Raw genomic sequence first — 26,043 nt, 5'->3', positions numbered from 1 at the left:
AATAGGTAAATGTTCTTTTTGGGAAGGGAATTTCTAGAACAACATAACTTAAATCAATGCCTGCACATAGTACTTGTTTAATTAAAATAGTTACTGTTATTCTGCTGTAAAGGTATTCAATAATTTGTATAATTTATTGGTGATTTATTGGTTGGCCAGGGGGCTTTGTAATACCACGAAGCCAGTGAGGGGTGTTGCTCCCATGAACTTTTGACTTATGAGCAATTCCATCTTCCCCAATGTACTGTAAGGTGATCCCTTGCTTATCCTGCCTTGAATGTGGTCTGTTTTGATGCTCAAGAGACTTTACTTCAAGTGTCATTGGGAATTCAAGTTAATTCCATCCTTGTCTGCTGTGCCGTCACTTCCAGATTCCTCATTTTTGCCCATGGTTATTCCAGACGACTACGTCCCTTCGACTCCTTTGCCCACTATGGATAACTCTTTGGTTTTCTTTGTAAGCCCTCTAATGCTTGTTTTATTGTGTAATCAGTGAACAAACTATGTCTTCAAACTCTTACCAGAGGGTCCCATTTATTACTTTTGCTTTATCCTTATTGAAAACTTCCCTTTCACCTGTTGACCCCTCCTAGTCCTCTGTCACACATACTGTTTTTTTTTATTTAAATTTTATTTTTATATTCCCCATACAATTACAACCCCTTATTTTGACCCCAAGCCCTCCTTTCCCCGCCCCCCACACCCCATAGAGTGTCTCTGGTTCATAGTTGTTTGTTGATTTTGATATTTTCTTTCTTATAGTTATTCTTTTTCCTGGTCCCTTATTTAAGTTTTCTAGATTCCTGCTATGAGTGAGACCATCTGGTATTTTTCTTTTCTTTCTGGCTTATTTCGCTGAGCATGATCCCTTCCAGCTCCATCCATGTTGCTGCAAATTGCATGTGCTTATCTTTTTTGAATGCTGAGTAATATTCCATGGTGTATATGTACCACATCTTCTTGATCCAGTCATCTATTTTTGGGCATTTGGTGTTTCCAAAGCTTACTGTTGTAAACAGTGCTCCTAAAACATAGGGTGCCAGGTGCTCTTTGGAATTGATGTTTCTGTGTCCTTTGGGTAAATACCTAGAAGTGGAATTGCGGGATCACATGGAAGCTCTAACACATACTGTTTTCTTAATTTTAATCTGTGTTGTCACAATGGCTTTACACCCTTATTTATATAGCCTTTTCCTATCTTGTGATACAGCCTTCATTACCATGTCTTTTCAGAACATTTATCTATCCCTTTGAGTGTGTCTTGAGTAACTGGTCATTTTAGCAAGCCTGACTCCTTACAATCTGGCCCTAAACCAGTGATCATATTCTGGAGTGACTCAAAGCCCTCCCTTTGCTCAGGCTAACTCAGATCTGTACTCTTGTATTGCATTAAAGAGTTTGGCACATTTATCTTTTATTTTTTTTAAACTAGACTTGATTAATACATTTGGGAGGAAGGATATCATGTGTGAATGTCATTCTGGATCTGTTGTCATTTCTAAACCACCTTCCTTAGTTTGTCAAGCTCTATGCATTACCTTTGCCTCTCTCTGTCCCTAATCATAGAGCATGCTGTTTTCTCCAGACCGCAGAGGTGAGATCTTAGCTTTTCCCCTAACCTTTATCAAAATATTTGCCAAATAAACTCTTTTTATCCTAGTAGGATATTGATAATTTAATTTCTCACTGTCTTACATTGAAAATTACTATAGTGAACATCTTTTATCTGTAGCACATTCCCACATTTTAGGTAATGTCCTTAAGTTAATGATAATTAGTGGCAAGGCTGGTATTAGATAAAAACTAACAGCAAGAAAATCTCTTTAATAGTAGTTTTTCCCAAAAGCAGCTAAAATATGGTACAAACCAAGTACTAACGTTTGGTTCCCATAGTTTTCCTGACCCTTATAGACTGTCCAGTGCTCATGGCGCTCCTTCCCCAGCGGCCAACCTCCTAAGAGCTGGTGTACAGCCCTGCAGAGCTGAAGGTGCCTACTAGGTGAAGGACGTGATCAGCATGACCAAGCTGAGTGCTAGTGAATCGCCATTTAAGTAATTTCTGTTGTGGCATACTTACTAACCCTTATTCTTGTTGATGCATAATTAGAGCTCATCACTTACTTTGATTTTGAAAAAACACATTTCTAAAATTATCCTCACATGATTTACCTATTTCTGGCCAGATCAGAGGCAATAGAAGAAAAACAGTTCTTTGATTCTTTAGAAGAAATCAGACTCCCAAGCTGGGGTCGATGTACTAAGGAGCTGTCATCACGCTCTGTGACTGTGCGTGCATGTGTGCTATGTACCCTCATGCTGGGTATGGAGGGTAGTCCCTCTGGGCCTGTTGCCTCACACTCTTTCCTCACACAGCCTGAATATATCTTTAATTGACTCGTATGTATACAATTATCACTAAGATTAATATCTTAGCTGGTGAATACTTCAGGTTATTTGTGTATGTGATTATGTATCCCCTGACTTCCTAGATAACCTAATTGAAATGAAATGGATACAATGTATGGTATAGCCTTGTAGGTTTTCTGGGGAGAAAAAAAACAATCCTTCATTTTTAAACAGGGAATTTAATACAAGTATAGGAAAGTCACCTTATAGTTTTGATCCTTGACACAAGAAAGTATGTGATCTGGAGAAAATACATATTTCTTTTCATGAAGGCTTGATTTGTGTAGATGGCATAGAATCTAGTTTAATCCAGCAAGTTCTACTACAGGAGGCCTTCAGGATCACTTAATTCTGGAATCTCCCATTGGCTGTTAAGCACCAAATTAGTAAACTCCATTTTACCTTTTAATTTGAACCATGCAATTTCTATTTCAAAAACCTCTGCCTTCTCTGGAGGTTTCATTTGTTGGATACCTGCTAGCTTTAATCGGCCCACAGTGCTGAAAATAAGCATTAAGATTCTTTTAGGTTCTGCATATGTTTTCAATTCAAGCTCTTCCAAATCATGTAATTTCACTATAAACTATAGTTTTTGTGTTTCTTTGTTGTAGGCCATTGAAACTGCTCTGGACTGCCTGAAAAGTGCCAACACTGAGCCCTACTACCGGAGGCAGGCGTGGGAAGTGATCAAGTGCTTCCTGGTGGCAATGATGAGTCTGGAAGATAATAAACACGCTCTTTACCAGCTCCTTGCACACCCCAAGTATGTTGGAGACTTAATTGCCTGCCATTACATGTAACTTATTTCAGGAATTAGGGGTAGAGAGGATCCTCTCAGATTTTAGTGTAATGACCTTCAGGTCAGGAAGATGGCATATTATGTGTCTAGTTAGTCTTCTGTTGCATTTTAGAGAAAGTGGGAGGAAGAACTTGGGTGCTTGAAAGTTAGACTTCAGGCATCTCTTGTGCCAAGACTGTGTCTATGCAGTTGTATCTTTTAGCAAACCTGTCCCTTTCAGAGGCAGCTCTTCTTGCCTGCTTGTATCTGTGTAAGCATCATTTTCTTTACTTTTCCTAATAAACCTGGTCCTTTTAAAATGTTTTAAAAAAAAAAAAGACTTTATTTCAGTCACAGTCTATATTTACTGTCTCTTTGTTTGGCTCTAGACTTCAAGAATAAAAGGCAATGATGGCCTTTTCTCCCCCTTTTGCTCCTCTTATAGCCATGGTACCTAGAACATGATAGGCACTTGATGGATCTTTTGCTTTTCTAGACGATACTAATCCTTTCTTTCCTAAGTATTTGTCATGTAATGTTTGCTTGGTTTGTTTGTTGGTTTGCTCTTACCACTGAAGGCTATGATCTTATGCAGTGATCTTTATAATTATGAGTGTATATCATGTTTCTGTATTATAAGTTCTAAGGAAGGATTTTTCCTCTAAGTTACTGTATTTCACACAGCAACCAAAATAATACTGAGTTAATAGTGAATACTCAGTTGTTAAAAGCACATTGGAGAGAGAGAGTAGTCAGAGATAACCATTGTACAAGGAAATAAGGCAATATGCCCAAGAACCAGTGTAATCATCAGAAAGCAGTATATCTGATAGACTTTAAATATTAGAATCTTAACAATTAGATTTTAACAATGCTTACTATGTTTAAAGTGAAGATAAACTTAAAATTATACCAAGAAATAGAAACTATCCAAGCAGGGCCTCCCCAGTGGCACAGTGGGTTGAGCGCTGTGCTGTGAAGCTGTCTGCAGCCTCTGCAGCACGGGTTCGATTCCTGCCCTGCCAGGGTGAAACCCACATGGTGCGGCAGACCTCTCCTGTCTCACCTGCTGCTCCCCTAACCAGTGTTTTTGATCAGTCTGCCTGTTCTGCTCCTCTGGTGAATCCTCTCACCCTCGCAACGCCTCTGACCTGTACCCCATTCTTGTATAAATAAATAAATCTAAAAAAGAAAAAAAAAAGAAACTATCCAAGCAGTTTAAAAGAGGGAGAGAGACCCTTTAGATAAAAAAATAAGTCAAGGGCTTCCCTGGTGGCACAAGGAGTTAAGACACAACCTATGAAGCTATCCACAACCACTGCAGCACGAGTTTGATCCCTGGCACAGCAGACCTCTCCTGACTCGCCCGCTGCTCCCAGAAGTGTATTTCAGTCATTCCTCCTTTCTGTTCCTCACTCTGTCTCTGGTGAATCCTCTCACCCCCCACACCTCTGGCCTCTACCCTAGTACTTGTATGCGTAAATAATCTTAAAAAAAAATTTTTTTTTAAAGAAAAGAAATAAGTCAAAAGAAATTTCTAGAATGCATGCAGAGAGAAAAATATGGGAAACTCAAACAACAGTAAGAAATGCAGAATAGGTAAAACCCAGTTTTTATTGTAACACTGGTTTATAACATGGCTTTTTGGCTCTACAAGTTGAATTTCTGGTTTACCTGTACCTTCTTATCCATAGCCTTGGAATCATCATTCTCTCTAAAAGGAGTGAAGACTCTTCAGAAATGATTCAGAGACCAAGATATCTCTGCTAAATTTACTCATTGCTTCCTGTTTGTCATTTTTCTACAGTTTTAAGAATTTTTGGTTAACAAAAACTTAATGATTTTACCATGGTCAAATTTATATCTTTTTCCTTTTTCTTTCGTGCTTGTTATATGTAATTTGTAAGAAACAGTCTCCTCTATGGCAGTCATGAAGATACTCTCCTGTATTTTTTTTCTTTTTTCTTTTTTCTTTTTCTTTTCTTTTTTTTTTCCAAGATTATTTATTTATTTATTTATACAAGCACTGGGTACAGTCAGAAGCACGGGAGGGTGAGAGAATTCACCAGAGCCAGAGTGGGGAACAGAACAGGCAGACTGACGAAATACACTGCTGAGGGGAGCAGCGGGCACGGCAGGAGAGGTCGGCCGTGCCATGTGGGACCCTTGCCAGCGGCCGGGGATCGAACCGGCGCTGCAGAGGCTGTGGGCAGCCTGGCAGCCCAGCACTCAACTGGTGCGCCACCAGGGGAGGCCCTCCTGTATTTTTTTTCTAGTTGCTGTGTAGTTGTTCACATTTTGACCTCCATTCTTTCACAGACAAAACCAGTGTCTGTGAGGGCCTCCTCCCCCCCCCCCCCCACCGTGGTGTAGCGGTTGAGCGCTGGGTTGCTAAGCTGCCAGCAGCTTCTGCAGCGCCTGTTCTATCCCGGCTGCTCCCCGGCCACCGGAGGAGGATCCCACATGGCGCGCAGACCTCTCCTGCCGCCCACTGCTCCCCTCAGCAGTGTGCTTCGGTCCTTCTGCCTGCTCTGCTCCCCGCTCTGGCTCTGGTGAATTCTCTCACCCTCCCGCGCTTCTGACTGTACCCAGTGCTTGTATAAATAAATAAATAAATAAATAAATAAATAAATAAATAAATAAATAAATAAATAAATAAATAAATGTTTAAAAAAAACAACAACAAAAAAAACCCAGTGTCTGTGAGTCGTGTGGATAGGCATCCTCCTTCACTTTCTGCCTTCTCTGTATTCAGGGTCTGTCGTCACTGTTGCCGTAGGTTAAGTACCTTCTGTGCCAGGTACTGCTCAAGATTGGTGTGCAAGACTAAATCCTTGCCTTCAGGGAACCTATATTTTAGTGAAGGAGCTGGACAACAGGCAAGAGGAACAAATATATATCAATATATTTCAGGTAGCAGCAAATGTTGTTTATCAGGCTAAGGGAATAACATGGGAAAAGGGCATTTTTAAAAAACAGGACAATCAGGAAAGTTCTCTCTGAGTAGGTGACATTAAATAGGGATTAGGATACCTGTTTGAAGGGAGGATATTGTGAAAATATCAAGAGAAAGTTCACATCAATCTCAGGGAATGCCTCTGGTGAGCATAACAAGAGGCCGGTGTCACTGGAGCAGATTGAGAGGGACAGATGGGTAGGGCAGGACTTGAGAGGAAGAGATGAAGACTAGATTTTGCTCTGAGTATCACAGAAGGGATGGAAAGGCTAACTTACTCTGATAGCAGGTTTTCTTGGCTTAAGTCATAGGTGCCATTGCTGTGGTGTCAGGGACATTGGGGAATAGCACTTGAGGGAGATAGTAGAAATCAGGTATCTGTTTTGGGCATTTGACCCCAGTGAAATTTCAAAAAGCATTGTCACCAGCTGGTAAGAGCTGAAAATACTGAGGTGTTTACTCAGTTTGCATTGATTAAAGATGTTGCATGTGGAAACAAAGGACATCCAGGCATGTGGAAATGAAGGACATCCATGTAGTTGGAAGCACAACCAGAGTTAGGGGGCAAAAATTAGAATGAAGCAGGTTTCTGGTCATAGAAAGAAATTTCTATTATCTGGAGCTATTAAAGATTGGAAGAAGCTAATAATTTTTAAAATACTATTGACTGTTTCTTATCCTTGTGTTTGTTATTTCCTTGACACTGCCTTCTTAGGTTTTATTTAATCTCATGTGATTAGCAGTAAATGCCTTTTCAGTTAGATTGACAAGCCTCTTTGATTCTGTACCAGTGCTGTGATTTTTTCAGCATATGTAGCTGGTGTATAGAACTTTTAAGATAGAGCTTTTTTCATCTCTTTGATCTTTGAGTTACTTCTCTTACTTATTTAATTATATTTGATTTAACTATATAAGATCAAAATTAAACATCAACTTTGTTAAAATAGAAAATAATTGTGAAAATGTGGAATGTGCTACTATTTGTAAATACCTTCAATGCACTTGAGCCTATCTGAGCAAGAAGAAAATGGACAAGCTGAAAAATAAGTTATAAGAGAATCATCAGTTCATGGGTTTGGTGTCCTTAGGATGAATTTAACTTTGTCTTTCAGCTTTACAGAAAAGACTATACCTAATGTCATCATATCACATCGCTACAAAGCCCAAGACACCCCAGCCCGGAAGACGTTTGAGCAGGCTCTGACTGGGGCTTTCATGTCTGCTGTCATTAAAGACCTCCGGCCCAGTGCCCTGCCCTTTGTGGCCAGCTTGATTCGCCACTACACCATGGTGGCAGTTGCCCAACAGTGTGGTGAGTGCAAGTGCCATGGAGGGCAAGTGAATATTACTGGATTTATTTAGGGCATTTCAAATACTTGGTTGTAGTATCTCAGAGAGACTGAATATGGATGATTTGTTTTAGGCTTTCATTTTCTAATTTTCTAATGTAATTTATTGCGTTAGTAAAGATAATTGCTGTTTCAGTGATGGATGATGTATTAACATGAAAACTTCACCACTTTTAATCTATTAAAAAAAACACTCAATTTAATATTTTAACCTATTCTTTTTTTTTTTTTTAAAGAGGCACGTATTTTATTTATTTATTTGTTTGTTTATACATGCACTGGGTACAGTCAGAAGCGTGGGAGGGTGAGAGAATTCACCAGAGCCAGAGCGGGGAGCAGAACAGGCAGAAGGACCGAAGTACACTGCTGAGGGGAGCAGCGGGCGGCAGGAGAGGTCTGCGCGCCATGTGGGACCCTCCTCTGGTGGGCGGGAGCAGCCAGGGATCGAACCGGCGCTGCAGAGGCCGCAGGGAGCTTCGCAACCCAGCGCTCAACCATTGCGCCACCGGGGAGGCCCTATTTTAACCTATTCTGAGGGGGACTAAGTGCCTTTGAACACTGTGTGTATAAACAGAGGAACAATTTATGTTTACCTCACCACTGATCTTCCCTTTTGGAGTGTTGTTTTCAAAGCCCCATCCTCCTCTCTCCACTGCAGCTAGCTCCTGGTGGTGTGCTCTGGGTCTCTGCCTGGAGTGGCTCTTGCCTTTGCTGAAGTTCTCAGGCTTTGGGTAGTAAGGGACCAATTTTGTTTGTCTCCTTTTTTTGTATTTCTAATCCATTACAGACTGAGGCTTTTGTAAAAGACAAAAATGCCATGGTACTGGCAATTGCTATATGCAAGTTTCTGAACATTACTCAATTTTTTCAACTCTTCCCAGACTATTAGCAGTTAGTTTGCAGACCAGACAGGTGTTGTCAGTAGACCACACTTGAGTAGCACTGCTCCAGTTTGTGTTCTCAAAGTTTCTCACCCTAAGATCTTCAGCAGCCTTCTCTGAAATTGCAGAACACATAGAACTTACCAGTTTTTTACTCTTTTTGGCATGACCAGTCAGTACTATACAGTTTTAGGCTTAGATTGTTTCTCAGTCTTTCGTCTTTTAACATCTTTCCAGCACATCTGTAAGCTTCTTGATGGCTTCCGTCTCACCCAGTGCTGGGTGCTTGCAAGGCAATAATTAATAGTTGCTGGCAGACTACGCTCCACCTGGATGTGCTGGATGCTATTGCTCCTGACTGTTGTTTGTATGTCAGGAATTTCCAGAACATAATCCATGGTCCTTCCCATGGATTGTTATTTCCTGTCCCCCGTAGCTCATCTAATGCTTTTCTTTTAAAGACAATATCTTACTGGTTTTCATTTTAAACTAATATATTTTTGAGTTCTGATTAAGAAAACCTGAAAAGAGTGTATAACACAAACTGTTCAGAAAAATAGCCTTAGTTTACAAATAGTCACAGTTGAACAGAAGTTGGTCTAAATTAACAGGGTTTCCTCCATTTGAATTTCATACTGTTTTTATCATTTTTTATATTTTATAATTAAGAACCATTATTTTACATCCTTGTTTATGTTTTCATAACACAGGATTTCTCCCCACGGCTGCGGTAACCTTAGTTCTCCCACCACCAAAACACCCATAATCTTCCACCATGGTCCATTGTATTCTCCCTCAATCTGCTGTGTTCTCTCCCTCCTCTCCTGGATGCTGTGGTCAGCTTTCTAGGGTTGTTTTTTTGTTTTTGTTTTTAAGATTTATGTATTTATTTATACAAGCACTGGGTACAGTCAGAAGCGCGGGAGGGTGAGAGGATTCACCAGAGCCAGAGTGGGGAACAGAAAAGGCAGACTGACGAAATACACTGCTGAGGGAAGCAGCGGACAAGACAGGAGAGGTCTGCGTGCCATGTGGGACCCTTGCCTGGGGCCGGGGATCAAACCGGTGCTGCAGAGGCTGCAGGCAGCTTTGCAGCCCAGCGCTCAACCGCTGCGCCACCAGGGGAGGCCCTCTAGGGTTGGTTTTTAAATTTGTCTTTGATTCTTTATTTCTTTATATTCCACATGTAAGTAAAACCGTTCTATTTCTATTTCTCCTTGTAGCTTATTTCGCTTAGAATAATCCCTTCCAATTCCATCCTTGTTGCCACAAATGGCATGAGATTATCTTTTGATTGTTGAGTAGTATTCTATTGAGTTTCTAAACTCAAAGTAAAAAATGAGATAGTGTTACAATTTGTGGAACAAGAGTGTTTGTGTAAATAAAAGTCCCCCCCCCTTTTTTTAATATATATTTTTACATCATTTTTCATCTTTGCACAGTGTATGCATCTTCATCCTGGCTATATTCCCCATACAATTCCTACCCCACCCCCCTTATTTTGACCCCAAATCCTCCCTCCTCCCTCCCCACCCTGCCGTAGTGTGTCTCTGGTCCATAGTTGCTTGTTGATTTTGATTTTTACTTTATTATAATTAGTCTTTTTCCTGGTCCCTTATTTAGGTTTTCTAAATTCCTGCTATGAGTGAGACCATCCGGTATTTTTCTTTTTCTTTCTGGCTTATTTTGCTGAGCATGATTCCTTCCAGCTCCATCCATGTTGCTGCAAATTGCATGAGTTTAATTTTTTTGATTGCTGAGTAATATTCCATTGTGTATATGTACCACATCTTCTTGATCCAGTCATCTATTTTTGGGCATTTGGGTTGTTTCCATAGCTTAGCTGTTGTAAATAGTGCTGCTATAAACATAGGGGTGCAGGTGCCTTTTTGAATTAATGATTCTGTGTCCTCTGGGTAAATACCTAGGAGTGGAATTGCTGGATCATATGGAAGCTCCATCTTGAGCAGGTTGAGGAATCTCCACACAGTTTTCCATAGTGGTTGGACCAGTTTGCACTCCCACCAGCAGTGCGGAAGAGTTCCTTTTTCTCCACATCCTCGCCAACATTTGTTGTAGCTGGTTTTTTTAATATGTGCCTTTCTCACTGGTGTAAGATGGTGTCTCATTGTAGTTTTGATTTGCATTTCCTTGATTACAAGTTATGCTGAGCATTTTCTCATATGCCTGTTGGCCATTTGCATTTCCTCTTTGGAGAAGTTCCTTTTTAGCTCTTCTGCCCGTTTTTTGACTGGATTATTTACTTTGTTTTTTGTTGTCTCATCAGCTCTTTGTAGGTTTTGGTGATCAGTCCTTTATCATTAGTGTTGTGTGCAAAAATTTTCTCCCAGTTGGTGGGGTGTCTCTGTTTTGGTTACTGTCTCTTTTGCTGTACAGAAGCTCTTTAATTTGATATAGTTCCAGCTGTTTATCTTTGCCTTCGTTATGGGTGATGAGTCTTTAAAGATGTTGCTGAGGTGTATGTCATGCAGTGTTTCGCTTGTATTTCCTTCTATATATTTTATAGTTTCAGGTCTTATGTCTGGTTCTTTAATCCATTTTGAGTTGGTTTTTGTGCATGGTTTGAGATAGTAGTCAAGCTTCATTCTTTTGCATGTAACAACCCAGTTTTCCCAGCTCCATTTACTAAACAAACTTTCTTTGCTCCCTTGCATATTCTTTGCTCCTTTGTCAAAGATTAGTTGACCATAATTCTGTGGGTTTATTTCTGGATTTTCTTTTCGGTTCCATTGTTCTGTGTGTCTGTTCTTGTTCCAATACTATGCGGTTTTGATTATTATGGCTTTGTAGTATAGTTTGAAATCTGGACGTGTGATGCCTCCAGTCCCTTCTTTTTTATTTTTTCAGGAGAGCTTTGGCTATTCTGGGTTTTTGGTGATTCCATATGAATTCCATCAATATTTGTTCTATTTCTTTGAAGAATGTCATTGAAATTTTTATTGGAATAGCATTGAATCTGTAAATTGCTTTTGGTAGGATGGCCATTTTGATAATGTTAATTCTACCAATCTGTGAGCAGGGGATGTCTTTCCATTTCTTTGTGTCGTCTTCTATTTCTTTTAATGGTTTTTTTTTTTTTTTTAAAGAGCCTTTTTTTAAAAAGATTTATTTATTTATACAAGCACTGGGTACAGTCAGAAGTGTGGGAGGGTGAGAGAATTCACCAGAGTGGGGAGCAGAGCAGGCAGAAGGACCGAAGTACACTGCTGAGGGGAGCAGCGGGCGGCAGGAGAGGTCTGCGCGCCATGTGGTATCCTCCTCCGGTGGCCAGGGAGCAGCTGGGGATTGAACCGGCACTGCAGAAGCTGCTGGCAGCTTCGCAACCCAGTGCTCAACCGCTGCACCACCGGGGAGGCCCTTTTAATGGTGTTTTATAGTTTTCTTTGTATACGTCCTTTACCTTTTGTGTTAGGTTTATTCCCAAGTATTTGATTTTTTTTGTTTGTTTCAATAATAAAAGGGATGGTTTTCTTGATTTCTTCTTCATCAGATTTATTGGTTGTGTATAGGAAGGCTATGTAAATAAAATTTATAATTTTTCACATGCCTCTGCCTCTCCTTCCAGGTCCTTTCTTGCTGCCCTGCTATCAGGTGGGCAGCCAGCCCAGCACAGCCATGTTTCACAGTGAAGAAAATGGGTCGAAAGGAATGGATCCTTTGGTTCTTATTGATGCAATAGCTATTTGTATGGCATATGAAGAAAAGGAACTTTGTAAGATTGGGGAGGTGGCCCTAGCTGTGATATTTGATGTTGCCAGTATCATTCTGGGCTCAAAGGAGAGGGTAAGGATTGAGGAGGGTACCAGAGGGTAGTTGTTTTAGAAACTAGGAGTTTGAGAATAGCATTAACACATTATAGTTTGTGTGCTGGTTTTTCTCTCCAGGCATGCCAACTCCCTCTGTTTTCTTACATTGTGGAACGCTTGTGTGCCTGTTGTTATGAACAGGCCTGGTATGCAAAGCTGGGTGGTGTGGTGTCCATTAAGTTCCTCATGGAGCGACTGCCTCTCACTTGGGTTCTCCAGAACCAGCAGACATTCCTCAAAGCACTTCTTTTTGTCATGATGGACTTAACAGGAGAGGTAGGTAATGGGTGGCCCAAACCTAACCATGCTCTTTCAGGTGTTGTGATGAGACAGTTTTGCACATACGTTCTCCTTGAAGCTTAGTAGCTTACATACTCAAATTTCATTACAATATCTTTAATGAAAGGACTCTTAGAGCCCCTATGGGCTTTCTCCAGTTATCTGAACACCTGTCTACCTTGATAAAGAACAGCCATAGGCCAGAGTTTTCAACCCAGTGCATCTGTAGAGGAGAGCACTCTCCTCATTCTTGCCAGAGGGGTATATACTTCATGTGCTACAGAAGTTTTTATAGAAGTTAGATTCTTTAAGAACCTGTAACTCAGGGCCTCCCCGGTGGCACAGCAGGTTGAGCACAGCGCTGTGAAGCTGTCCACAGCCTCTACAGCGCAGATTCAATTCCCAGCTGGCCAGGGAGATACCCACATGGCATGGCAGACCTCTCCTGTCTCGCCCACTGCTCCCCTCAGCAGTATTTTTGGTCATTCTGCTCCCTGCTCTGTCTGTTGAATCCTCTCACTTCCCATACTTGTGGCCTGTACCCCTGCTCTTGTGTAAAAAAATTAATCTTTTTTTTTTAAACAAGTTTTTTTTTTTTTTTTTTTTAAGATTTATTTATTTATACAAGAACCAGGGTACAGGCTAGATGCACGGGAGGATGAGAGGATTCACCAGAGACAGAGCGGGGAACAGAACAGGCAGACTGAGGAAATACACTGCTGAGGGGAACAGCGGGTAAGATAGGAGAGGTCTGCCGCACCATGTGGGACCCTTGCTGGCCGGCTGGGATCAAACCAGTGCTGCAGAAGCTGCGCTCAACCACTTGGGCCACCAGGGGAGGCCCTAAATAAACCTTAAAAAAAAAAGAACCTGTAACTCAGAGAGATAGCTGGCAATGCTCACCGTATTCTGTTTGATAAATATAAAGCTTACCTCTAAATTCACATTTCTTTTTCTGTATGACAAAAATTACCAATAAAAGGGTGATTAAGCTATTGAAATATACACAAAGTGGATGTTATGTTATGAGGGTTTTGTTAAATGAGCTGGAATGAGGAGCACAGACCCTTGGGACAGGCAGCATTTTGTGGTGTGTATGTAGCCATGGGTGCCACTGGCAGCATCACCTGTCTCTGACTTTAGGAGTCTCTGGCCTGCAGGTCTCCAATGGGGCAGTCGCCATGGCAAAGACCACCCTGGAGCAGTTGTTGATGAGGTGTGCGACACCTTTAAAAGATGAGGAGAGAGTCGATGAAATCGTGGCCGCTCAGGAGAAGTCTTTTCACCATGTGACACATGACTTGGTTCGAGAAGTCACCTCTCCAAACTCTACTGTGAGAAAACAGGCTATGCATTCCCTGCAGGTATTGGCCCAGGTCACTGGAAAAAGTGTGACAGTGATTATGGAACCCCATAAAGAGGTGAGATTTCTTTTACTAAAAGCAGGATAATTTGAACAAAATGTTTGAGACTTTTCCTTCAAATATGACTTATAGATGATATGTAGCTTGTAACTTGTATCCCTTACATAAAGTACTACTATACATACTCTTTGACCTCTAATATATAAATAACATTGTGCTTATATTAATGGCTACATTAGTAACTGTCAGTTCATTGTTAAGGTAATAGAAAGTTGGTTTCCTGGGTCTGTAGCCCAGTCTGGTGGTTTTGGTCTTGTTACTTGTTATTGAAGAGTGGTTACTCTGGAACTAATCTGACATATACAACCCCGTTTTAGCGTATGAAGCATATTTTCCTTTTCCTAGCGGAAGGACAGCAGTCATAATTTTTCATCTCATTTCTGGCTTTCAGAGTGGTAATTGTTCCAGAATATTATGACGGGTATTTGCTTTTCAAGGAGTAGCTGGTTAGTGGTGTGTCCTCTTTGCTTCTCCCAGGTCCTCCAGGATATGGTCCCACCTAAGAAGCATCTGCTGAGACACCAGCCTGCCAATGCACAGATTGGCCTCATGGAGGGGAACACATTCTGTACCACATTGCAGCCCAGACTTTTCACAATGGATCTTAACGTGGTGGAGCATAAGGTGTTCTACACAGAGGTAGGGGGGTGGTGGTGTGATGTGGTGTAGTATGGATGGTGGTGACGTGTGTCTGGTAATATGTCATTGTGAGCAAAGACTGGGTAGGCAGCCTTCAGAGAAAGCATGGGCAGTGACAAGCCACAGCCTGGCATTGCATTCTGTGTACGTATGTCACATTGGGATTGGTGTGAAGGTAGGCACGGGGACGGGAGATGTTCAACCAAAAGTGGGTGTTTCTGTGTTCTTGGAACTATTACGCTTCTACAGAACCTTGTTCTTCATGACCTTAAAGTTGTAAGGCTACATCATCTACGTCAATCATTCTTCATTAGCTGGTGTCCAGATTAAGACTGGCCCAGTAAACAAGTACCAGTTTATTGAATATACTGACCACTTAAATGTTCCATGCACTGCTGAGAACTAGCCCCATGTGAACGCCCTTGTGTAGCTCTGACAGCACCTCATGAAATACAGACACTGATTATTCTCATTTTGAAGATTCAGTAACGGAAACTTAGGGTTTATTATGCACGTACAGCCGTGGAGCAAATGAGCTGTACAGCTTAGGTTGGACCTACACTGTTATTTCCAAGCCTGAATCTTTTTTCTTTTTTTTTTAAAGATTTATTTTTTTATTTATACAAGAACCCGGGTACAGGCCAGAAGAGCGGGAGGGTGAGAGGATTCACCAGAGACAGAGCAGGGAACAGAACACCGAGCCTGAATCTTAACCCCCACATTGTCATGCCTGATTCTCCTTTTGTTTAATTTTATCAGATTTGCCCTTTGACCCACAATAATAAGCAGTGGTGGATATCATCTTTTAAGGGTTTGTCACTAAGCTACTCAACAGTGTGGATGCTATTCGACAGCAGTGAACAGAAATTTTACTGTAGATACAGCCACATTATGAGTAGTCACTCTTAGCATGCAGTAATAGTCTGGTGATCAGTACCAAGTAAAGATTTTTATGAGGCATGAGTTATACTTCTAGAGACATTGTCAGAATAAACTGAGGCAAAAGTCAAAGGAAAGCAAATTCTTCCTGATCCACACTAAGTCTGAATTTCTGGTTATGAAAAATTTACCTCTTGATTTTTTTGAATGCTATCTTTTGCTTATATAGACGGTCACTTGATCATGTGATTTAGCTTTACTCTTTATATGTTGTTATATCCCTTGTATAAATGTTACTTTGACAAAGGTCCAGGGAAGCCCCTGGAGAATGGGAGGACAGCACTTCCTTTGATGGCTCTAGAGACAGATGTGTTTTAATCTGTGTAGAAAATTCTTCAGTGAGCTTAAGACCACAACCTGTTGAGTGACAAATCCCAGGGAATGAAATGGAAAGTTCTGCAGGTGTTGATCTGTGCTAACTGCATCAAAATTAAAGATCTTTTGAAATATACTTTTGAGTCTCCCCCAAAGATTCAGATTTAGTAGACTTGGGGTTTGACCTGTGAATCTGCCATTTGAAAGCTTCCCAGGTGATTATGATGCACAGCCGTGTTTGGAACTCTGGCATTGTAGTTATGTAGTTATCTGACACTAACTTTCTCTCTACATATAAATGGATTTAGGTATTTATATATGTGTATATGTAACTGTTTGTATGTAAGAAGAATATTTTCGAAGGTTGACAAGTAACTAACATTGGTGATTTTCTCCTGGGAGTAGAATGGGGTAGGTGGTTTGGTTTTCTATTTTTAAATCTTTTACTGGGTAAGAATCTTCTCCCCCTTCCCCCCCAAGTAGGGAGGAAAATGGTTTAAGTCTGTAGCATTTTTTCAGGATGTAAATAGAAGGGGGGAAAGTAGTAATAGAACACCATTTGTGTGCTATTTTAGAGGTTAGATATATAAATACATACTGGCATGGTAAAGTATCTGGCAGGGTAGTCCATGACTTTTTCTTTTTCTGTATTTAAACAGAAAATATTTAAAATATTTTTAAATATTAAAAAGCACTGGAAGTAACTATGAACAAGCAGGAGGTGTATTGATACCTGCTGTTACAGGATTTGCAGTTAGATAAAGCGATCCTCTGTTTAAAGAGAAGAAAATGTTATGGTATCAGCGAGAAAGTGTCTTAAGAATTTATTTCACTAATGAGGCTGAGTTTTGCTTTGGAATAAATTTAATCATATTTTGATGTTTTGTAGACTATCAGTGTCAGTTCATTGTGTTGCTGTGTGTGTGTGTGTGTGTTAAGGTTCTATGTTCTGCTTCTTACAAGGTTATTGTGTCTTCACAGTAAGAACAGGCTAATTTAAATTATTCTGTCTTTTGCAGCTGTTGAATTTGTGTGAGGCTGAAGATTCAGCTTTAACTAAGCTGCCCTGTTATAAAAGCTTGCCGTCACTTGTCCCTTTACGAATTGCAGCATTAAGTAAGTTTATAAATGTGGAATAAGTAACTGGGTACGAAAGTGAAAGGAGACCATAACCCTATTTTGTCATCTTAATTTTTCTGGCTTTTGTGGTCATTTTAAGATGGAATCAAGAAATTATGTTTGTATGTTTATAAAATTACATAATGAGATGTCAGTGGATTGTACAGATTGCTGGGGTTTAAGTGATTTTGTATTCTCTTCTAAATTATGGATTTTAATATATAGTAAACTGTGGTTCTCTTACGAATCTAATAATTCTGTTTTAAGAAAGCTACCATACCATTCATATATTGCCACTTTGCATCAGAATCAGAATATATGTAGTAAGGTGTACTACAGCCTTCATAGACTTGATATGATTCAGAAGCACTTGAGAATCCTCTATCTAGAATTTCATTAGAACTGTTAGTTTATCATTGTTTAGTGCAAAGTTGAAGAAAATATATTAGGTCAGTACTTGCTCTTGTACTTTAAAAAGTCATTCTTTATCTTTTTCTCTTTGTTAAAAAAATAACTATCAGGGGTATTTTTAGCAAGAGACATAGTCTCTTGCTTTGTTGACTTTATACACTTAATAAAATAGCCAGGATCCTTGAAGTAGAGGTAGAGGAGCTGAGATGCAGAGCTTTAGGATGGGCTGGAAGGGTCAAGACATGCCAAGGCAGAGAGAGAGAGGTACAAAAAAGGCAGTTTGACAACCTTTTACTTCTCCGTTGAGGTTCCTTTCTTTGGGATACCTCTCCTGAATCCCCATTAGTGAGATCGGCATTATTTTTACTAGGATATGACCTTGTAATTGACATGCACAATCAAAGATGTGTCCCCTTTTTTACTAATATTTGCATTTTCAACGCCTTTAATCACTATAATTGGGAGAGATGCGTAATAAGATATGGATAGTGGAGAAAAGCTGAGTTGTGTGTCTGTTCCCTTTCATCAACCTGTCACAAGAATTTTAGGCTGTGACCTCTCTTAGTTCAGCATGCCTCTGCCTGTAGTCAACTATGCGCTCACCCTGTGAGGATTTGGGGGTGGGGAAGAGTGTCAAAGGGGCCTCTTCTCCTTTAAACTCTTCTGTCTGGATAGTGTAAGATTTATCATGGCCTATCTTGCAGTCTTTGACTTCAGTCTTGGATTATAATGAACATGGGATTAGAAGGCCATGTTTTTGGCCTTTTTGTTGATTGGTATGAGTCTTTATTTTTATTTATTTATTTTTAAAGGTTAATAGCTTTTTTTTTTAAAGGTTTATTTATACATACAAGAACTGGGGTACAGGCCAGAGTTTTGGGGGGTGAGAGGATTCACCAGAGACAGAGTGGGGAACAGAACAGGCAGATCGACTGAAATACGCTGCGAGGGGAGCAGCAGGCGAAGTCTGCTGCACCATGTGGGTTACCTCCCCGGCCGGGGATCAAACTTGTGCTGCAGTGGCTGCAGTGAGTTTCATAGGTTGTGTCTCAACCCCTTGCGCCACCAGGGAAGCCCCAGAGTCTTTAAACAAAGAAATTGTTGATACATTTTTTTCAGATCAATAATTGTGTTAATTTCTTTCCCTAAAGATGCACTTGCTGCCTGCAATTACCTTCCTCAGTCTAGAGAGAAGATCATTGCTGCGTTGTTCAAGGCCCTTAATTCCACGAATAGTGAACTCCAGGAGGCTGGAGAAGCCTGTATGAGAAAGGTTTGTGTGGTGTGTGTATATGTGGATGTGTGTGTGTGCATGTGTGTATATATATATGCACACGTGTGTGTGTGTGTGTGTGCGTGCACTGTGTACATGCATAAATTCTACACCAAGTCCCTCCTTGTGCCTTGTGTGTATACCTTGAAGTCTCCCTGTGGTTAAAATGCACTGGACTGTAGTAATACCTGTTTCAGTCACATTGAGCCTTTTAAAATATTAAGCAGAGATAACTAATCATCTTCATTTCATCGTAAATTTCTGGAATATATGGTTAATATTTCATTTTTCTAAAAAAAGTCAATTTTGCTTTGCTGCTAGTCAATTGTGAGTTTACATCCTGTTATAAAGTATATTTTTATTATCTATTTTCCTTTGTAACCTTTCCTTTTTAATAGTTTTTAGAAGGTGCTACCATAGAAGTAGATCAAATCCACACACATATGCGACCTTTGTTGATGATGCTGGGGGATTATCGGAGCTTGACGCTGAACGTTGTAAACCGTCTGACTTCAGTCACCAGGCTCTTCCCAAATTCCTTCAATGATAAATTTTGTGACCAGATGATGGTAAGCTAAGTGCATTTAACATTTAAACATAATCTATAACGAACCTAAAAACTTAATATAAATTATTTAAGTAAGTTGTACATTTACATGGTTCAAGATGCAAAAGGTGTACAAGGTATACTGTGAAGGCTCCCTCCCATCTCATTCCTCCAGCTACTGAGTTCATCTTTTTAGAGATAGTGCTCATAGCTTTCTGTGTGTCCTTTTGGAGATGGTTTACATTACCTGGACATAAGGAAGCATAAGACACACATGTTTCTCCATTTAACATCCCATCATTTCTTAACCATATGAAAGGTGCTGCTTTTTGTAATGTGGACATGGCATAATTTAACCATTCCCCTACTGATGAAATCAATTTGTTCCCCCTATTCCCATTGTAGATAGTAATGCAGTGAAAACTTATAAGAACTTTAGAATACCTTTGGGTTTTCAGAATTATACCAAAGAAGCAATTATACAAATTAGAGATCCATTTGACAATGTTTAACATTAAAGTATAAGCAGGTGAAGGAAAATTTCAACTGCTAAGTTTGTTTTGCAGTCTGTAAATAGAGACTTGTAAATAATTTGCAAACTTAGGACTTCATGGTATATTACTGTGAACGTATATGTATATTATGAGTTTGTTTTCAAAGTAGCCTTTGGCCATTTAGACAATTATCAATGAAAAAAATGAAAAATGACCAATATACCTACTGGGAATTGATAATAATATGATTGATCTTAAAATTGTAAGTGATGGGCCTCCCTGGTGGCGCAAGGGGTTAAACACTGCACTGTGCAGCAATCTGCAGCCTCTGCAGCACCAGTTCGATCCCTGGCCTGCCAGGGAGCAACCTACATGGCACAGCAGACCTCTCAGTCTTGCCCGCTGCTCCCCTCAGCAGAGTATTTCTGTCAGTCTGCCTGTTCTGTTCCCCACTCTGTCTCTGGTGAGTCCTCTCACCCCCTGTATCGCTGGCCTGTACCCCAGCTCTTGTATGCATAAATAAATAAATCTTTAAAAAAAATTGTGATACCTTAAAGATAGAATGTAATTGGGAAATAGTTTCATATGGAATTGAATTTCCCCAATTGGAAGATTACTTCATTTTACGGTTCTAGTATATATAGCATATACACGTACCTACCAATTTACATGTGTATAGACATTCACAAGTATAGTTAAAATAAATGAAATTATATCACTTCTTAGTTGGAGCACTTGAAATGTACACTCTGACGTCATATACACAATCATATTATAACTATAGCTTTCATGTATGAAATCCATGCATGTGTTCTCAATGTCCTGATGTTTTTCTTTTCATTACTTTTTTTTTTAAGATTAGCCTGTCTCTTTCCTTTCACCTGTTATTTCTTACTGCACTTGCATTCCTGCCTGAAACAACTTTGGTGTGTTTTTGGGTGTGTGTGTGAGGTGTGTGTGCGTGGGGGTGTGTGCGTGGGGGTGGTGTGTTTTATAACTTCCAGTCTCTGACTTGGGAAATTTTTACAACCTTACAAAAAAAACTGCTTTGTAGTCTATAGTTAATGAGTAGGCTAAGAGTTGTCTTCCCTTTCTGGTTTATTTAGGGGATTTTTTTTTTCCTTCTCTTGCATTATAGCTACTTTCTGAGTGGTGGAATATCCTCTAAAATCAGTGTTGATGGCTGAAGCTGCTGTTGTGCAGCCACTAAAACCTGACACCCATCTGACTGAGCCTACCCAGACCTGTATCATTGGTGCTTTTGTGTTGAGTGTATGGGATTTCCTGACTTATTCTGTGCCTGGTACTGTGATTAAGGGCACGTTGCTCTGAGTTAGTCATGCTCTTTAGAACTGTGCTCCACCACTGGGACCTTTGTTTTCCCTCATAAAATAGACTTTTGAGTTTAATAGCTCAAGTGTTCAGCATTATTTTAAAGGAAAACTACCATATATAGTGGACTTATGTTAATAACCCTGAACATTTTCTTTTTTAGAATTGTAACAGCTTGCAATTTGGTCTTTAAGTCTCTTATATGTCAGTTGTTTTGGATATAGCCTTATTGAACTAAAATGAATTAGCATTAATTTTCCCTTTGGGAGATTTAAGAGCAGAATAAAGTGATGCCACTGACTTTTCTGCACTTGTAATTGTGTTCCTTTCATATCTTTAAATATGTAGTAAGATTAGGTTTCACGAATTTATGTTGTGATGACTAATATTCTTCAAGGAATTTTTGGTAAGACATTATTAGCTAGTACGTGGCTTCTTTGAAGAAATGTGTATTGTTTTCATGTTTTTCAATGTGTATTCCTTGGAACATTGAGTTTGCAAGATACGGGTGCTCCTTGAACACTTCATTTGCAAAACACAACTTACTGTATTTCCCTCTTGAAAGTTTATTAATAAACTCTGTCAGGACTTAAAGGGACAGAGAAGACCTCTTTCAATCATCAATTCCCAAGACTGTTTAACCATGGAGCAACCTCTTATTGAACATCTACAGTGCAAATTACAGAGTAGAGAAAATCCTGACATGGCAATAGACAGGTTTCAGGACATTTTCTGTTTCACCGGGGTAAATCCAACCATTCTGTTTACAGAACATAAAATGCCAGTTACCTTCATCAATAGTTTGGTAGTTGGACTAGAATAATAGAAATCACCACCATTCTCACATTAAATATGAATAGAATTAATGATGCATATGAGTTTTTACCTAAAAGTAGCATTTTGAATTGAAATGTTTCTTAATGTGAGGAAGAAATGTCTAAGGGTGTATTTTTCCCAACAGCAACATCTGCGAAAGTGGATGGAAGTGGTGGTCCTCACCCATAAAGGGGCCAGAGGAGCGACGGAAACGTGAGTGGCTTGTTTGTTTCTGGAAGGGCAAGCCTGCTGTGTACTGCTGTTACCGCTATTAATATTGGAGCAGTGCTTTTAATTAAAATACCGGTCAGAAATTTAGTTTTATATGACTAATTCATGTATATTGTTTCACATCTTATTAGCATTACATTTTGTTTTATTTGTCTTAATTGCTGAATGTTTCTTTTTATGTTTCTTTAAAATCCCCCTTTTGTTCACTTATATATGATGTTTTTGTTGATGAGAATTCTGGGTGGCTTGAAATATTAGTATTTCAATTTTACTAGGTTTGCTTTAAAGTGTATTTTCTAGACTGTACTTGGCAGCTGCTGCTTGCATGGTGGTGCATTCCTCAGCTGTTGTTTCCATTGCTTTACATCATCATTGCCTCATAAAACAAATATAGATTTTAGGGCATAATAAAGCATTAAGGAGAATGTAATAAAGCATCCCATAAATATTGGCAAGTATGTTTTCTAGACCTCAATTACCCTACCCTAACTATTTGCCAAAAGTCAAATGACCAGTACTACAAAACACATTTTTATGACTTTGAGGGAAAACCGCTTTCGTTAAATTTTAAGTGTCTGGTGTTGGTCATTAGAATTTCTCTTAAAATTGAATGATTCTTCCATTTAAACTTTAATATTATTGGTATATGTTATATCCTTTTAAAGTATTTTGTAAGTTGATGATTGTCCTATAAGTGGGATTGTGTTTCCATAATTTCCAATTACACCTGGTGAAATTGTATAGCAGCATCCTGAGAAGGGAATTCCTGTAGCTCTTCAGGGGCATAATTAATGTAGCCTTTGTCCTCCTGTGCCTATTTGTTGGATGCTGTTTCTTTTTTCTTTTTGGCTTTATTTTGACCATTCTGTGTTGAGGTGTTTTTGTTTATGTAAGTCTTGTTTACTGCTGCTTCTAACAACCAACTAAACAGCAAAACTAAACCAAGATTTTAAACTTTTTTAGGAGTGTTATGCCATCCGTGACCTCTTGGAAGGTTTGTCATTTATATATGCAGGGCAAAAGTCAGAAAATCTTGGTGGGGAGAGCAGAGTGTATTTTAAAAGCCCCAGCAAGTACCCATCTCACATCTGTTAGGTATTTCTGCTTTATACTTTCTATTTGTTTTTATAATAAGTAGTTAATCCTCTGAAACACATAGTTCTAGAATAAATATTTAAAAAGCTAGTGGGTAGATGAATAATTTCAGTTGTGTCAAAAATATTCATGAACTTTTTTACAGAAATCTGTTACTTGGAGGGTAGTTGGAGGTGGGGCAGTTGGAGCCTTGATACTGGGAATTACTTGAGCTCGTGCTGAAACATGTTGATCACAGCAATAGTGTATTCCCTGGGTGTGTCCTACTGTGTGCGTGAGGCTGTATATCTGAGATCAGGCCACAGTGTGGGGCTCAAAGGCATTGTGGCTACAGCCTCATCACCTCAGCCCAGGGCCAAGCTGCCTTTCTGTTCTTAAGCTGTGATCATTTTTATGAAGTTACATAGGGTTGGTAATGGGTCTTTGAAAGTTAGTTTGTTACTATTTGGTAGAATCCCTAAGTAACATAGTCTGATTGAGAAACTGTAACTGAAAACATGCTTAAGAGTTGACTAAACAATAAATTAAAAGCCTTTTTTTAACATCAGGTACCTCGATGAACAGAGCTTTGCACTGTCATTTTAGGAAGGTTTGTCTTTTACGTATCAAACTTACAGGCAAGAACTCAGGACCAACTTTTATGACATGTCTGTACACATGCACATATGTACACACACAGAGCTTCACAAGATAACCAGGTATCTGGAGTGTGGTATCATGGCCTGTGGGTTGCTCTGTGTGGGGGTCTCAGACATGCTAATTGATGGGGCTTATACCTCCTGTTACTATTTCGACTTTAACTGCAAAGATTTTTCTTAAATGTCTTAGCACTACATAAAATCTAAAATCACTCACTCTGAAGAAACCAGTTCTTAAAATGTATTTGCATGCAATGAGTTCTTACAGTTCTCCCCCTAGGTAAGAATTCCAAATTTCCTCTTTTTAAAACATGATATAGGGAAGAATTACAGTATTCAATACTATCAGAAGGGCTGTTTGACATCTGAAGGGTGAAAGGTGTATTTTTTGCTGTTGAGCATTTGTTTATTACTGTGTGCTTTCTGATAATTGTCTTTACTGTCTTGTTTACCCCAATAATCCTTGCTGTGTATGAGTATTTGGGAAGTTTTTATGTAAATAACATAAATAGAAAAAGATGATTTTCCTCCCCATCCTCAGGAAAGCATTTCAGAGTGCGGGAGATGTTCCTTGTCTCCATTCTGTCAGTTTGAGGTGAGAACAATCTATTAAAAGTCAGTTTATGACTTGCAATGTGAAGAACAGTTTATATTTTCTTTTCTTTTCTTTTTACCTTTTTGTTGCTTTTTTCATGCTGTAATTTTTGTTTTGGTTCAGCCTGCCATGGAAGGGGTAGAGGTGAGAATTTCAGTGGAGGCCCAGGAGGGGTTGTTGTTGTTGTATTTTGGTTTTGCTGTGACTTGTGGTTCTGTGATGGACAAGAGTGCGTTGTGCCTTTGAGTGCAGTGAGCCGTATTGTCTGTCTGTGGCAGAGTTGTATTAGTATCCTTGCTGTGAACTGTCCGGATGCCACGCATGTTTTCTATTAGGATGTTTTAAGCAAGATTCTAAGTTCTTTGGTTTTCTACATGCTCGAACTACAATACTCACTGTGATTTAAGATTCAATGGATTTTGCTATCATGATGTTCATATGAACTTATACATCTAACAACCTCCTAAGAGGAACTCCACAAAGAAATTCATCTTTAGAAATTTGAAGGAATTTATATTTTTCAGACTGCTGACTTACTGACTGCTTTGAGTTTAAGACCTCATTGTTCCCCTGCACCCAGTCCCCTGCATCCTTCTCACCCACACACTAATATATAGTCACAGCATTGTGACTTGAGCCTGTCAAACTCTGAGCTTCCCTTTTCTGTAAAATGGGAGTGGTAACCTCTGTCATGGCCATCATCTTGGCAGTATTATGAAGGACACAGGGTATGATTTCATGACAGTGCTTTGAAAACAAAAAAACATAATATAAAATAATCGTAATTAGAATGTTATAATTTCAGGATAGATTATTCTCTGTCCAAAGACTTAAATTCTGTAGAAGAGAGCTCTAGAAGTAGGATGGGGAGACAAAAATTTTTCTCATTTCTTATCCATCTCATTGTTTTGCCTTTTGGTTTAAAGAGAAATTTTGGAAAGTATCTCAGATGCTGCTAGGATGTGGTCTCATGACTAGTGCTTATTGCCCCATTTTACCACGCTTAGAGAAGTGGATGTGCTCTTGCACGTCATGCAGAATGGAAAATCAAGGACTCTTCCCTTCCCTGGCATGTAGAACTCCTCTGAATTGCAGACACAAAACTGGAGCTAAAACAGAACAATTGACTGCCGAGCTGTTAGCACCTAAAAAATGCAAAATTTCTGGTGTTTCACATTTTTTCATGAATCAGTAGAACAATTCGTCAGCTTTATCTTAGACCCAGTTGACAAATACATAGTGCCATGGCCAGTATTTATATATGTTGATACTTATTTCCAGAATAAATACCTAAGTATTTTTTGAGGACTTTCTATGTGCTAAATTTTGAGGACAAAAGAAGCCTGTGCTCTCAGAACTTAGTGTATTGGGAAGACCCCATAATGTCATAGCAAAGTGGGGAATCCTAAGACTCTCACAGCCACAAATGCAATTATCACTTTCTCCATGAGGGGCTAGTGTAGGTAACCCTTCAAGTCATTTCTAACACTAGTCACTTCTTCTCATGAAAACAGCACAGTCATGTCAGGTATATAGTTAGCTCCTTCTCCCTCCATTGACATATGAAATCTCAAGGCCAAGGGCAGTTTCCTTTGGTGAAGTTGTAATCTGAGATTGGTAAGTTGTGGCTTTGTACATGTTAACTCTTTGCTTCTGTTCGCTAGCCTTGAGAATGTAACTAGACTGTATATTAGGGTTT

At 39.5% G+C, this 26,043-nt stretch overlaps 1 protein-coding gene across 1 annotated transcript; it reads left to right on the top strand.

The window, feature by feature from the left end:
* Positions 1-2,984: 2,984 nt before the first annotated feature.
* On the top strand, positions 2,985-21,998 carry LOC119235030 (transformation/transcription domain-associated protein-like; the record flags this gene model as incomplete). Its single annotated transcript, XM_037498069.1, has 10 exons — positions 2,985-3,169; positions 7,253-7,452; positions 11,957-12,174; positions 12,276-12,473; positions 13,637-13,897; positions 14,378-14,539; positions 16,813-16,909; positions 18,475-18,596; positions 18,995-19,165; positions 21,931-21,998. Coding segments are annotated over exons 1-10 (1,553 nt in total), but the record flags the coding sequence as incomplete, so codon positions are not given.
* Positions 21,999-26,043: the final 4,045 nt, after the last annotated feature.

The sequence above is a fragment of the Talpa occidentalis genome, unplaced genomic scaffold (genome assembly GCF_014898055.3).
Source record: "Talpa occidentalis isolate TD23 unplaced genomic scaffold, MPIMG_talOcc4v2.1 talOcc4.808, whole genome shotgun sequence".
NCBI lineage: Eukaryota > Metazoa > Chordata > Mammalia > Eulipotyphla > Talpidae > Talpa > Talpa occidentalis.
This window is presented reverse-complemented; position numbering and strand designations above follow the sequence as displayed.